This window comes from Lagopus muta, chromosome Z, assembly GCF_023343835.1.
Source record: "Lagopus muta isolate bLagMut1 chromosome Z, bLagMut1 primary, whole genome shotgun sequence".
In the NCBI taxonomy this organism is placed as follows: Eukaryota; Metazoa; Chordata; class Aves; order Galliformes; family Phasianidae; genus Lagopus; species Lagopus muta.
Window position 1 is genome coordinate 14,591,610 of NC_064472.1, and position 14,101 is coordinate 14,605,710.

Consider the following 14,101-nt stretch of genomic DNA (forward strand, 5'->3'; position numbering starts at 1 on the left):
CCCAGAGGCATGTATAGAATTTGTTGAATGCTATGTAAAATGAAATGAAATGTGTTCAGGGAGAAAATGTCTTGTAATCTATCTCATCCTGGTGCTTTTTGAATTGCAGCACCAGCAATAACATTAAGGTAGCAGATGCAGAAGAAATAGACTGTTTATTAATTTTGTTAGTTCTTTTTGATGTTCTTTACTGTTTTTTGTCTCAGTAAAAGAAAGTAGAAAAGACAGCCACAGTGCTTCGTGATTCTCTCCAACACATATGTACACTGCCTGAAGGATTTTCTTTAAAAAAAAACTTTTATGGAATTTATGAAGTGAAGATGGAAGTGGAGGAGTTGCACATGCTGTTCCACCATCCCTCTGGGTTGTGGTGCTGACTCACACTGTGCAGTCACTCACCTTCTTTTGGCCCTTGGATATTGGCACTGTTATCATTGAGTTGTCACTCTTGGGTGCATTTGTCAGAATGCGTTGGAAATTACTACAGAATTTTAGTAGTAGAATAAGTCTGCCCCTGCTGGGCAGTGGCTTGCCACAAGGAACTGTTTGAATGTGGCCAGATCGCAGACCAAGTGTAATTCTGTTCTGGGAGTTCTGTGCTGTTCTGTCATCTTGGCTTATCCGTGTGTAGCTGCAAGAGCACAGTCTGTGATTTTTGATGTGGCAGACTGATGGCATTTCAGCATGCTCGGCATTACCTATGCAGTACACTCTGAAAACATTGCCTTTTGTAATGGATACGGGAAAATTCACACCTTTTAACTTTTTCTGTGGCCCCAGCTGTGTGAGCTAGAATTATTGGCTACTTGTGGATTTCTGTTGAAAAGCTACATAGGCATTTCTGTGTATCTTTATTTCCAAAGATACAGATTTATTGGCTTTCCATCCCAGTCAGTGTTGACTGTCTTCCTGAAACTGCAGGCTTTTAAACTTTATTTAGCTAACTTAGATATTTGCATTGTTCACTGAAATGCTACAGCCTCGTTAACTAGTTTTTTTCTGTAGTTACCTTGATGCCATCTTAATTGTCAGACATTGAGAAGAAACATACTGTTCCTAATTTTTAATGCTTTCATTTCCTTGAACTTCACTGTGTTTGTGCATGATGAAATTAGTAAGCAGACAGCACTTGTTCTTTGTTACTACTTGATGACAGTCATAGTGATATGCTGCGTTTGATGGAAAAGAGCAAACTGGACCTGTTTTCAGCTTTCCCTGCTGCTTTTAGCTGGCTTCACGGTGGAAAACACGCCTGGTTATTGATACCAAGTTGGAAACAAAGTAACCAATGAGAAAGGAATTTTTTTTATCTTGCTTGTTCCCCTGTATGTCCCCCTCTGATTTCTGTTGGCCTTTTTTTTCCTTTTTTTTTTTTTTTAATGCCGATACATTGTTACTTCATGACTAATCTCTGTAGGCTCCAGCATGAGCTGTGACTGTTCTCGAAAATAAAACTTCGTGTTTTTTCTTTTTTTATAATTCCTTTAGTACGTCGCTTTGTATAATTTCTAACATTAAGTCTTCACCTGTAAGTATTGGTGAAAAGACAGAAATAGCTGCTATTTCATTAAGATATTTTGACAGAAAAGCAGTCTTTCATACAGACCTAAAATACGCTTCAAATAGCACCGGCAATTATGTTGGGTTGTCTTTTTCTAGATGAGACTCACAATTTTACATTAGGCTTTTGCCCTTTTATTTACATGAGTAAAGTTTACATGGAATGTCTTTCTCTTGTTCTTTAGAATAGTCCAGCTGGCCAAGTCTTTATGGCATATTTATCAACTTCTGCGAAAGTGAGTGGAGAAGGAAAAGCTGACAGAAGACTGGTTGTTTTTATGCACTTATAAATCCTTGTGTCTGTATTTATAGGTGAAAAACCATTTGAATGTCCAAACTGCCATGAACGTTTCGCTAGGAATAGCACGCTCAAATGTCACTTGACGGCCTGTCAGTCTGGAGCTGGAGCTAAAAAGGGAAGGAAGAAGCTATATGAGTGTCAGGTGGGTAATGAGGGTTGCAGAGTATGAGGCTGGACACCTCCAACCTGTACTGGGGGTGTGGGCTTGCTAAGCAGGGAAGGCAAGGGGAGTAGGCTTATGTGAACAAGGACTGCTTTTATTACAATAAATGTAAGAATCAGTTCAACCACAACATGCAGATAAATTCTGATATCTACATAGTTCCATTCATATTATTTTTGTGTTATTTCTGCAACCTTTTCAGGGTTCTTCATACACTGAACTAGCCCTTTTCTGGTTGTGTGCATGCTTCACTGAAGTCCAAAATACAAAGTACTATCTGATTTCCTATTTTATTATTCTTCTGTTTGATACTCAGTGTATTGACTTTATCTGTAAAGTCATTCCATCTTACGATGACAATCCATAGTGTCTTATAAGCAAATATAAATGGTATAGATTGATATACTCATTTCTGCAATGTCTTTTTGTATCATTTTCAGGCTACTCATCTCTGTGCCACCTGAAGGGAAGGAAGTGTGCTCAAAATAATGTGTCTGCAGTCTAAACAATACTTATAGCTAGGCAGGACTAACATGGATATAGTTTTAAGAGATTTTCATCTACAGAGATATTTTTTTGAAATGACAAAAATCGGGAGTTTAATCTAGCTACTTAAATTTCACAATGCTGTGATCAGAATTAGCTAGAAGTCCTGTATCTAGAACTTCCCTTATAAGACTTCCTGCCCGTAATTCTAGCACCAGACACTTAGTGGGACATGCTTCTTTATCTAAATTTCGCATAGAGTTGAAATAAGCAAAATTTCAAGTGCTGTACTGACTGACAAATTTGGTAGCAGGTCAAAATGACACACTTTTTCTTAATAATAGCTACTCTGTTGATCTGAAGCTAACTTCTCAGCTTTTATCTTTGACATGTGTTGAAGTTTTTTTAATCTATGTCTCAGGAAGCTACACTGCATGAAGCCATGGACTGAAGTAGGCATTATACTCTGCCATATTCCTGTTGGCATCGTTATACTCACTGTGTCTTTTGTTTCAGGTTTGTAACAGCGTGTTTAACAGCTGGGATCAGTTTAAAGATCACTTGGTAATCCACACTGGCGACAAACCCAACCACTGCACCTTATGTGATTTGTGGTTTATGCAAGGCAGTGAGCTGAGAAGGCATCTAAAAGACACGCATAATATTTCAGAACGACTAGTGACAGAAGAGGTTCTTCCAGTGGAAGCTATGGAAGGTGAACCAGTAACATCAATGACTATAATAGAACAAGTGGAGCAAGTTCATGTCCTGCCAGTAATTCAGGTACAAGTGGATCCTGCTCAGGTAACTGTGGAACAGATGCACCAGGATCTCATACAGGACAATCAAGTGAAAGGCACACAGATGGATGAACTGCAAGAACAGGTGCAAATTAGTTACCTGGAAGTGGAGCACATTCAAACTGAACAAGGTGCTGAAGTTCACGTGGAGCAGTTGCATGTTGAGCATGTTAATCAAATACAGATGGAAGAAGTACAGGCAGAACTTACAGATGGCACTGACTTTGAACAAGTAGAATATGAGAGAGTTGACCAAGGAGATCCAGGAGAAAAGAAACCTATTTGTATAGGTGATGCAAGTAAGGAAGTTCATGAACAAGCTGAAGACTTAAAAACTCAACAGTTAGTGGATATAAAGAATGAAGAGGTGGACAACTAGGACAATTAACCACACTGTGCAGGTTTAGGATTAAAATACCAAATTTTTTTTTGTTAACTTTTACGTTGATTTTTGAACTGTCAGTGGTCGTCTTTCAAATATGCTGTCCTTTGGAAGCTGGACAAGTGGACCAAAGTTAGCTTTCTTCACATACAAATGAATTTCTGTCATACATTGAAAATAACTGTCATTCACGTGATAGAACAGAAACTACCACAGAAATGGGCAGCTTTGCAAGAATTTTAATAATGAATAGCTTGTATTACTGTTATACCATTGCTGGTTATATGTAAGAATAACTTCTTTTCTTCTTGGCGTAGAAACAAACTGTTGTTATAGATTTGCAGGGTGTCTGTGACAGAATAATTAGTAAAATCTGGTGGCTTCTCATATAAACAATCCATTGGGTATCCATGAATTTTCTGGGCAGACTGCTTGCCATCCACCTGCAGTGCTGTATCTAGCAGCAGTCCCTGCGTTTCTTTATATCAAGCTGGAACTTCTGAACTTTCATTCTGGGCAAAAACCATTTTTGCTGGAGATCTCGGAGCACAAAAATTCTGTGCCTTTTCAACACTGACTGGTGGAATTCCCACAAAGCTCCTGAAGTGTTCAGGAACCTAGTTCAGTAAAAGGCAATGTAGGTAATGTTATAGTGCTTTATATTTTTGCTTGAAATTGTCATCTACTGATTTTTTTTTTGCATTAAACTTAATATGAGGAGTGTTGGGGGAAGAACCAAATAACATGGGGATAATAGAACACTCTAAAGGGACACATTAAAACAGGAAGAGCTCTTTACAGACTGTGTTAAACATGAGCTGGAGGAAATCTACCGGTAGACTTTTATAAATACTCATTTTTGAAAGTGAATATGTTTAAACAAATACAGAGAAGACTTGTCTATATGGTATCGGATTCTTGGTTGCTTGTTTTTTTTTCGAAATGAAGTTCTGACACTTGACACAAAGACATTGTGCTAAAAATAAAAAGCCATAGGAATGAGTGCTAAACTGGGGATCGAAAAGAAGTATAAGCATTTTACTTAATATTACACAATAAAACAATACCAACCATGAAATGTTGCACTATTTATCTCATCTGCTAAAGCAGGAACAGTGAAGTGACTGGCAATTACAGTGTCAGATCTCAGTATTAACAATCAATCTCTTTATTGTAATGGGCTCTTAATTTAATATTAAAAGTTATGTTTGTTTAGAAAGTACTTGTCTAGATCTGTGTTCAGCTGTGTTAAGGACTCCTAATGCTCAATTACTGCCATGAGAGTAGAGTTCTATGCTTCTGAAGAACTTTCTTTGCAAAGTGAAGAGCTTTCAAAGGAAGTTCCCTAATGCACTTAGTAATCCTGTAGCTCTTAGTTAAAATCAAGCTTTTCAATTCTGTCTTCTCCAAAGGCAGGATTATTTCCTGAAATTTGTGCTTTTATTTAGTGTCATTCAGAATGATTGTTGTGTTTTATCTTATCCATTGAGAAACTGTTGCAAAAACAAACATGGATCTCAATTAAAATTCCCAACGATTTGATTAACGTAACTTGCATTTCTGTCTTGGCTTGTGGAGTAAACAGCTGAATTCATGCAAAATAACACTGATCAGAATGAAGCAGTACTGTCTGGAAAAGAGGGAATGAACAGAAACGCATGAGGTGTGGCTGGATTTTACAGTGTGAATGTGAAAACAGGCTGGGGTTAGAATTCTGGATTTATTTACAATATCCACTAAAAGCCAAAACTACCTGTGAAAGTAGGACAGGGAGAGGAAAAGGACAGATGGGTAGTTTGAGAGCTGCTGAATTGTTTAGACACCATGAGAAAGGATTAGCTGCTGTTTTGGAGAGCAGTTTTCCCAAGCTGAAGAAAATTTAATCGGCAGGTTCGTGGGGGTAAAGTCTGATGTCATTTCTGTGGAGAACGGTCACTGGAGCAGCGTTTTACAGCCTCAGCCCTGGTTTGCCTGCCTGAGCGGAACTTCCAGACAGCTAATTGTGCAGGATATGGAACTGAGATTCTGGTTTTTTTTTATTATGCCAAATTTTTGATATTGAATTTATAAAAAAAAAATGTTTTGTTTTGTTTTGTTTTTTCTATGAGGAAGCGGTTTGTACCACCGAGGGCTGAACCGGCAGGCTCCGCTACGGCTCCCCGGCGCCGCGAGAGGCGTCCCGTGCCCCTCCGCGGCTGCCTCACGGCGAGCGGCGGGCGGGAGGCGGGCAAATGGCGGGTGCCTGACGGGAGGAAATGGCGGTGGTACCCGGCGCGGGCGCGCGGTGCCCGGGGTCGGCGGTCGGGGCTGTGGGCTCTCGGGACGGCCACGCAGCGTCCCCGGCGCGGGGGCAGCCCTGTGAGGACGCACCGCCACCGCACCCCTCGCTGGTGCCCGGCTTCCGCGGTACGGCCGCGCGTTGCCCGCACCCGGCGGGGAGCGGAGCTGCCGGACGAGCCGTGGTGCGCCGGCGCTCATCGCACCTGCAGCCCCGGTGCTCTCTGTCCAAGAAATCCCGCGTTGTGTTGAACGTCAGCGCGTTGCCTGGAAGATGTGATGTGCGGCAGCGTGCGCCGGGTGCGGGTACTGCCTGTTCCGCAGTGTTTCTGCTCGTACGGTGGCAGAGCGGCTGGCCCGGTGATGCCCGTGACGGCTGGTTGCTGTGAAACTTACACCTCCTGCTTACTTCCGTGGGAGTTACCACAGATACAAAGAGCACAACAGTGCTGTTTGATAGAGCAAATTCTCAGCTACATAACACTGTTTTTTAAACAGTCACCACCAGGAGCTGTGCATTTTCACCAGCTGTGAACAAGAGCTGCATGGCACACTTGAAACAGCCTGCAGCAGCGGAGCTGACCCGCTGAAATGCACCACACGCCGCCTCACTGTGCTCACATTCACCGTTTGGTCTCCATGAGCATTCAGCGAGTGTCATTGCACGTCGGGGTGCTGTTCTTTCCACAGTGGCACACCTTTGCTCCATGCACACCTCTGTGTGAGACGCCATTTTGTCAGCACCCTTCTGTTGCTGTCTGCAACGCGACAACAAAACGTAAGGGGATATTGGTGGGAAGGCCCAGCCTCTACAGCCGTACCAGCAACATCTGCCTCTAGTGGCGTGGGCCGACATTATGAAATGGGGCATTACTTTCGGAGCAGCCTTTGTGGTTTTGGGACTGCCCCCACTACGGGTGTGGGCTGGTGCTGAAGCTGGCTCCCGAGGAATAGATTTGCTGACATAATATGGCTGTGTGCCTGGATTGCCCCTTCCACAGCTGACATAAATATGCTTGTTTTCAGGGAGAGAAGATATGTGTGTATAAAAAAGAAAACAATAAAAGCAAATACCATTCTATCAAAATGGTTCCATGTATCTTTATTCCTACTACATCTCTGCTAATAACAACCTTTTTTCTGTATATTTTGCCACTTCTTAAAAATTTTTTTTCTTTGCCCTGTGTAATGTTTTCTCAGACCTAAAGCAATTCCACAGGGAGAGTAATCCCAGTGCTGTCAGTTAGAATAGTTTTGTACCATTTACCTTTCCTGGTCATAAATTGTTATCATCCATCCTCAAGTGTTTTTAATTCATCTGATGTCTCTTTTCTAACCTGCAGTATCACGTGTGCCCCAAATAATCCTACATGTGCTGACTTTTGCCCTTCTTACAGTTACCTTTGAGATTACTGCTTTAAAAATTGCAGCTTTTGATGTATATCAATAAATGTTCTCCACTTATGAAGTCATTTGCATTGTCCTGTGAAAATACTCAGTTACACTGTAAACTCACACAGCAGATCTCTAACCAGGTCTCGCATTACTGCAAGTAAACATAATTTATTATAATACTTTTTTGACTGTTCTGTTTTGCAAGCAATTAATTGGCATTGGAAAAGAGTTTGTTCCTTGTACTGTACCAACGTTATGATGAACTGATCAGCTAGCCCTGCGCTAAAAGGATTTTACTTTGGGCCCTGAAGGAACTTCTCTGTTGAATTTTCTGTCCTTCATCTCTATGGGAATCAGAGGCTCTTTTAAGTGGGCACAGTGCAAGTTCCCCCTCTGTGAGACACAGAGTACTGACTGAGCAGATGCATAAATACAGGGCTGCTGTAGTGTTTTGCCTGTGGGAAGTGCAAATGACAAGTCATTGCATATATGTTCAAAATGTGCTCTTTGGCAAGGATTTCAGTTAGGTTTCTTTGTTGTTGTTGTTGTTCTTGTTTTTTAAAGGAGAAGTTACACTGGGGTGGGGTAAATAACAAAAGTGAGCAGATGAATTTGGACCATGCGGAGAAGCAATGGATTATCTCCCTATGGTTGGAGGGAAACGCAGCTCTCACATGGGCAGCACTGGCCTCTAGTCTAATTCCAAAGCGCCCAGACCTGGGAGTGCTGGCTGCTCTCTCAGCTGTGCTGTGAGATGGGCAGGAGTTGCACACCTGGGCTCTTCTGTTATGTTTAGGAAAGCTTTACGTTCACAGGTAGTGCCCTGTTCCTCTAGGACTGTTGGCAAATGTTAATCAGAGCAGCCTCTGACTGCTCCTTAAAATAGGTAAATGGCTTTTATTTTCCATTTTCTACCCCCTGTGCTTTATTATAATTGCACAGAGTGATTCTGCAAGCAGGCAGCAGTAAGACTGGAAGTACTGTTTAGCTCCTTGCTTTCTTTCCTGCAGCATGAAACCAAAAACCTTTCTCACTGTAGCAGGAAAAACAAGTTACTGAGAAGATAACTTTGAATAGGTCAGCGTATCTCTTGATAGTCTTAAAATATGAGAGGAGTCTACATAATGTAGGAAGCATGGGATAACACTCACTTTATTGCATCTATAACATAAGCACTTATTCGTATACTCCACGCCCTTGGAAATGAATAGAACAACACTGAGTTTTTTGGGAAATTTCAGATAACATCCAAGGGTGTTTCAGTGCTTCCAGAATTTGTTCATGACCTGACCAAATATCTTTTGAGTATAGTTGCGAGTTAGTATTCTAAACTGTAGAGTTAGAGATTACACCAGTGGGGATCTCTGCAATAAAATAACTGCACGTATGTCTGCCCTGGTGACAAATCTTGTTAATGTTCATGGAAACAGATCTGCTCAGGGAGGATCAGTAGGATACATTTTCTGTTAGTTGTCATGACAACCATAAATCCGTGCAGCTGTACAGCAGCATGCTAATCCATCAAGTTTAATCCAGTTTCCAAATTAGATCATCACTACTGAGCTGCAAGATAGATAACAGCTGGTACCCATGGTCTTCATTCTGTTCTATCAAAATGGCCAGAGTCAAAGCAATGCACATGCAGTCTTCTAGGAAAGATGCAGCTTTACTACATGGAACAATTTCATGCTGCAACAGGAGTGTCTGAGTTGACTCACTGTCCTAAGCCTGAGATTGTCAAATGTTTATAAAGAATATTTGTTCTCTGTCTTAAGTCAAGACGTCACCTATGTTTTAGAGATTGGATCGAAAGTCTTTAGTCCCTCGTTAAGATAAACCAGTTATTACACTGCGCAATAAGTGCTGATGCTATGATTTCTGTGTTGCAGAATAAAGTATTTACTTTGAAGGGAATGAGAAAACTTGAGTATTCCCTGCAAAGCAAGAAGAAAATGCTTGGAAACTGATCTGGCATTGAAGAGTTCAGAGTTACTCCTAGTTTGTATTGATCCTCAGTTACATTGGCCTCATTTGTTATTCTGAAATTACTGCATTATTAGTTCCAGAGTTTTTGCAGCAGTTCACTGCGATATATTTGTGGACTCCTGTCAATGTCTGTGTAAGCTACCACGAAGCCAGGTAACAGGCACAGCTCATGTGCACACAGTGGCTTGGGATAGACACTGCATTTATGTAAAATGGCAGGTCTCTCCTTGACAATAGGTCCATGTGTAGTGCTGTTTTTTTGTACAGCATCATTAAAAAAATGTTGGTATTTCCTGCGTTTGGCAGGCAGTTATTGTCCTGGTTCTTGTCCTATCACTACACTCCCCAAAACAGAATACCTCTTCATCTTTTCTGCAGCCCCATTAACTGGAAGGCCACAGTGAGGTCTTCTCTGACCCCCTCTTCCCCAGGCTGAAAAGCCCAGCTCCCTCAGCCTTCCTTCATTGGTCAGGTGCTCTGATCATGTTCATGGCCCTTCTCAGGACCCGCTCCAACAGCTCCACATCTTTCTTGTGCTGGATGCCCCAGACCTGGACGCGGTACTGTAGGTGAGGCCTCATGAGGGCAGAATAGAGGCGGACAATCACCTCCCTCACCCTCCTTCTCACCATGTCTTCTGATACAGCTCAGGATACAGTTGGCCTTTAAGGCTGCAAGCACACATTGCTAGCTCATGTCAGCTTTTTGTCTCTCAGAGCCCCCAAGTCCTTCTCCACAGCACTGGTCTCAATCCATTCTCTACTCACCCTATATTCATGTCTGGGATTGTTCTGACCTCAGTGCAGCACCTCAATAGATGCAATTCTCAAATCTGTCTAGGACCCTCTGGAGGACATCCCTTCAACTGCACTGCTGAGCCTGGTGTCATCAGCAAACTTGCTGATGTGCACTCAGCCCCACTCTCTGTGCCGCTGACAGTAATGCTAAATATTGCCAGACCCAACATCAGATCCTGAGGAGCACCGCTTGTCTCCAGTCTCCACCTGGGTGCATGATACAGCTTTAAGGGTCAACAACTTTCTGTTTGACTCATTGTTGGGATCTTGTTTATGTATGGGTGCACTGCGCGGCTACACAACCACATTAAACACAAACACTGCAAACTTCTGTCACTGTGTTTATCGAGTTCTCCTGCTAGGGAGGAGCCAAATTCCCCAAGGGCTCCCTTTATCCATGCTGCTGTGGTGAGGGTACAGCTGTGGTACAGCTGCACTCTTGGCCTTCAGGCCTTCGCAATCATATTTATCACTGAAATAGTATTTAAGCATGTCACCTAAAGGCCAAGGAGGATGCATGGAGTTTTCCTTAGACCAGGGATGTTCATGACATCTTGAAAAATGCTCAGATTTTAGCAGGATCACATTTAAAAAAAAAAAAAAAAAAAAAAAATCAAAGGAAAGCATTTCAGAAGTAGTGTTAATGTAAAGGGTCCGCCCTTCTGCTGTATACAAATGACTGATTTTTATCTTAATTTGAAGTGTAATTGATTAGCTCCATTTGGAAGAAGAGCTTTCTCTTGACAACAGTTCAGTTGTAATCAACTTCTTGCATCAGTAATTATTTTTTTTTTTAAGTATTATTTTATTTAAAAACCTTCTTGCTTATTCTTTCTTGTTCCCCATCCCCTTATTCTCCTCTATCCGTGTCATCTTTCGGCTACTCAGTGCCACTGGAAGCAGGTAATGTCATGCTAAGTGGAAAGAAGAGGTGCAAGTTCCCACCAGAATCAGAGTGGTGGAGCAGCAGCATGAGCTGGGTTTGACCTGGTTCCCAGGTGCAGATTGTATCATCCTCTTTAGTGCTCTTGCTCTCCAGTGACCCAGGATTTGATGACCTCCTGAGGATGTGTTTGGCAGGAAAAAAAAGGAAATCTCTGAAGTCAGGGGATACCCAGAATATCTCTTTATGTCTCACATGAAACTGCAGTCACTGAGTGATACCATATTGAATATATGTCAGAATATAAATTGGAGTTACCAAAACTTTATGATCTCTGTGGTCAGAGAAACACATGGGAACTGTGAACTGAGGTGTCATTTGTAACAATTGTCTCACTGCGCAGAGCCCCATCTTCCCCCCCCCCCCCCCCCCCCCCACTCCCCCATGAGCCTGATTCTGAGAAACACATTTCTGACTTTTCTTTATGGGAGACAGTGATAGACTGGCACATCTGTCCCATAAAAAAGTGCTATGGGGATTGTACTGCAATCAGTGTGTGACAACGCACCCTATCCCACACACACTAAAAAAACTCCTTTTAATTAGTCTTAAGATTTTTCAAGGTGTGCCTAGCTGTGTGGTTACAGTATCCTCCTATGCCACAGAACTCCTGCACATGAGATCCCCCTCGAGGGTTTAGAACAAGGTTTCACATTCACGAGGTTCAGTCTGAGTGATGCTCCAGTGACAAAGCTGCTTCATAGAAGATCTGATCAGGTTTCTGTCAGTTTTGTTTTATTTAAAAAAGAATGGAAGTAGGTTTTGTCCAGATGTGGGATAACATCTTTAAAGAAACTGGATTATTTTTATCAGCTCCTTGTAACAGACATCTCAGGCAATGTGGGACATCTGTAAAGAACGGGCTGTCTGGAGACATGGCCTGTTGAAAAACGTTGCTATCAATGAGAGCTGAAAGTAGAGCAAATACATCACTAACCTGCCTTGAGCACAGGCTGTCTTGACAAATGTGTTGTTTCAGAAATTGGTTCCATCAGAGAAAAATCCATCTTGGCAGTGTCCTTGTTTTGTTTTCTTGTTGGCTCCTTTCCCTCTTGCTCAATCTAAGCTGAGAACTATGTCAATAAAGGTATTTGCTTGGCTGTTTGAATACTTGAAATGAATTCAGAAATGCTGTGCTGCACTGAAGCAGCAGTGTTTAACTGGAAAGCTCTGTGACTGTTGGCTTCGCAGAGTCACGTGTGAAGTGGGAGCAGCTCTCTCTGACATCCTCTCCATCCTTCGTCCTCTTCAGGCCAGCGAGCAGCTGGCACTGATCCTGCCAGTGGTGGAAAGCCAGGTGTCAGCAGCTGTGGTCAGAGCCTGTGTGGGAAGGGGAATGTCAGCAGGCCCTGGCTCTCATGTGGCTTTCCTGAACTTCTGGGCTTGCGCACTCATGGCTGCCAGTGTCAGCATGACAGGTATGTCACAAAGTGTGGTACAATTTGAGCCAGAGGGTGTCGGATGGAAACACTGCATTCAAAGCTGTGGAAGAGGGAAAAGTGAGCCAGAACCCCTGATGCCCCACACTTGTGGCTGGCCTGTACAGCTTTGTTTCACTGTTGCCCATTTCCGCAGTGAGGAACGTGCATTTCTCTAATGTGTTTGTCCACACAGTGGAAGAGGCTTTCTTCTGTCTTTTTTCTGTTACCATTCAGGACACAATTAGAGACAAGTTCAGTTATCTGCAAATGTAAGGAGAAATGCTGAGAAAATCAGTACTAGTTTTGCAGAAAGAACTCTGTGACTGCATCTGTGCTTGGTGGCAGTCTGTCTGGCTGTGTGACTGGAAGTCTGTCAGCACCCATCCACACAGAATGGTGCTGCAGAAGAGCCTGGTTTCTGGCTGCTGCAATGTGAAAATGACAACCAATTCCTTGTTCATACCAAAGTCTTTTTCTACGAGCTTTAGTGGGTAAATACTGACACAGTGATCGGATGCAACATTAGTCCTGCAGAAATTTGATCCTCCACAAGTCCTATATGAAGATTCCCTGAGTTAGTCAGCTTTTGCACTGGGAGCTCATTTTTAACACTGCTCTCTGCTGTCCTCTCAGCAGCAAATAAAACATGAACTGTGCATGGGATTTCAGTGCTTTGAACGTGTGATGTCTGCCAAAGCCTCCTGAATTTTAAATCTGATATGAACTCTCAATTCTGTTTATATTTCATGGCACGTTTTTTCTCTGCTGCTGTAGCTTTCGTTTGTGTAAAGCATTATGTTGTGCTAATTCGGGGACTGGCAAGTGTGTTTCATTATAGAATACATATGGACATGCTCAAAATAAATGTATATTTAATATGAATGTTGATATGCGAACACCTGGTGACATTGTTTGAGGAAGAATGAAAACATGTCTCTATTTACATTATTTTCCTGTCTTCCTTCAGTTGGTATTTCATAAGCAAGAAGAAAAAAATCTAAGCCACTCTAAAATGATCATTGAAAGAAAACTGCTGGAACTTAAATACTCATGTAGGCTGAAGGAAAAGAGCTCAGCTTTATTTGACCATGTTAGAAGTCCCAGTATAGATGTTTTGAGTCTGTTTTAATAGTGCTACAGAACTTCCAATTATAGAATCACAGAATCAGTAAGGTTGGAAAAGACCTCCAGGTTCGTCCAGTCCAGCTGTCCACCTACAACCAATACTGCCCACTAAACCGTGTCCCTAAGTAGCACATTGCACATCTCTTGAACACCTCCAGGGTCGGTGACTATGTATTTAATGGTGTTTGGAAAATATATATGCATCTAAGTCTGTAGCACATCCAACCAAAATTCTGAAGCTCTCTGTGCAGAATACAGGAGGACAAGATGTGGGCTTGGTGCTGGCTCTGAGACCAGAGCAGATTTTCAGCACGGTGGTCCCTTCTGGTGTCCAGTACTGCCATGGTGATGGTGATAAATGGCCATGTCTTTGCCTTTTACCTTAATGGCGCTGCTGGTTTGAAGAATTTATGACAAAAAATGAACAAAGTTCTTTCTAGAACCAGTAAATAGCAGTGACAAATG

At 42.3% G+C, this 14,101-nt stretch overlaps 1 protein-coding gene across 4 annotated transcripts in view; it reads left to right on the forward strand.

Annotated features, from left to right (window-relative positions):
• ZNF131 (zinc finger protein 131) overlaps positions 1-5,623 on the forward strand; it is a 17,072-nt gene extending 11,449 nt beyond the window's left edge. For 3 of the 4 annotated variants that reach the window (XM_048930896.1, XM_048930897.1, XM_048930899.1), the window contains 2 exons: positions 1,873-2,003; positions 3,027-5,623. In XM_048930896.1, the coding sequence (XP_048786853.1) occupies positions 1,873-2,003; positions 3,027-3,689 (794 nt within the window). In that variant the 3' untranslated portion in view covers positions 3,690-5,623. The remainder of the gene's footprint in view (positions 1-1,872; positions 2,004-3,026) is intronic. The other variant, XM_048930898.1, reaches the window with a different exon arrangement.
• The last annotated feature ends 8,478 nt before the right edge of the window (positions 5,624-14,101 follow it).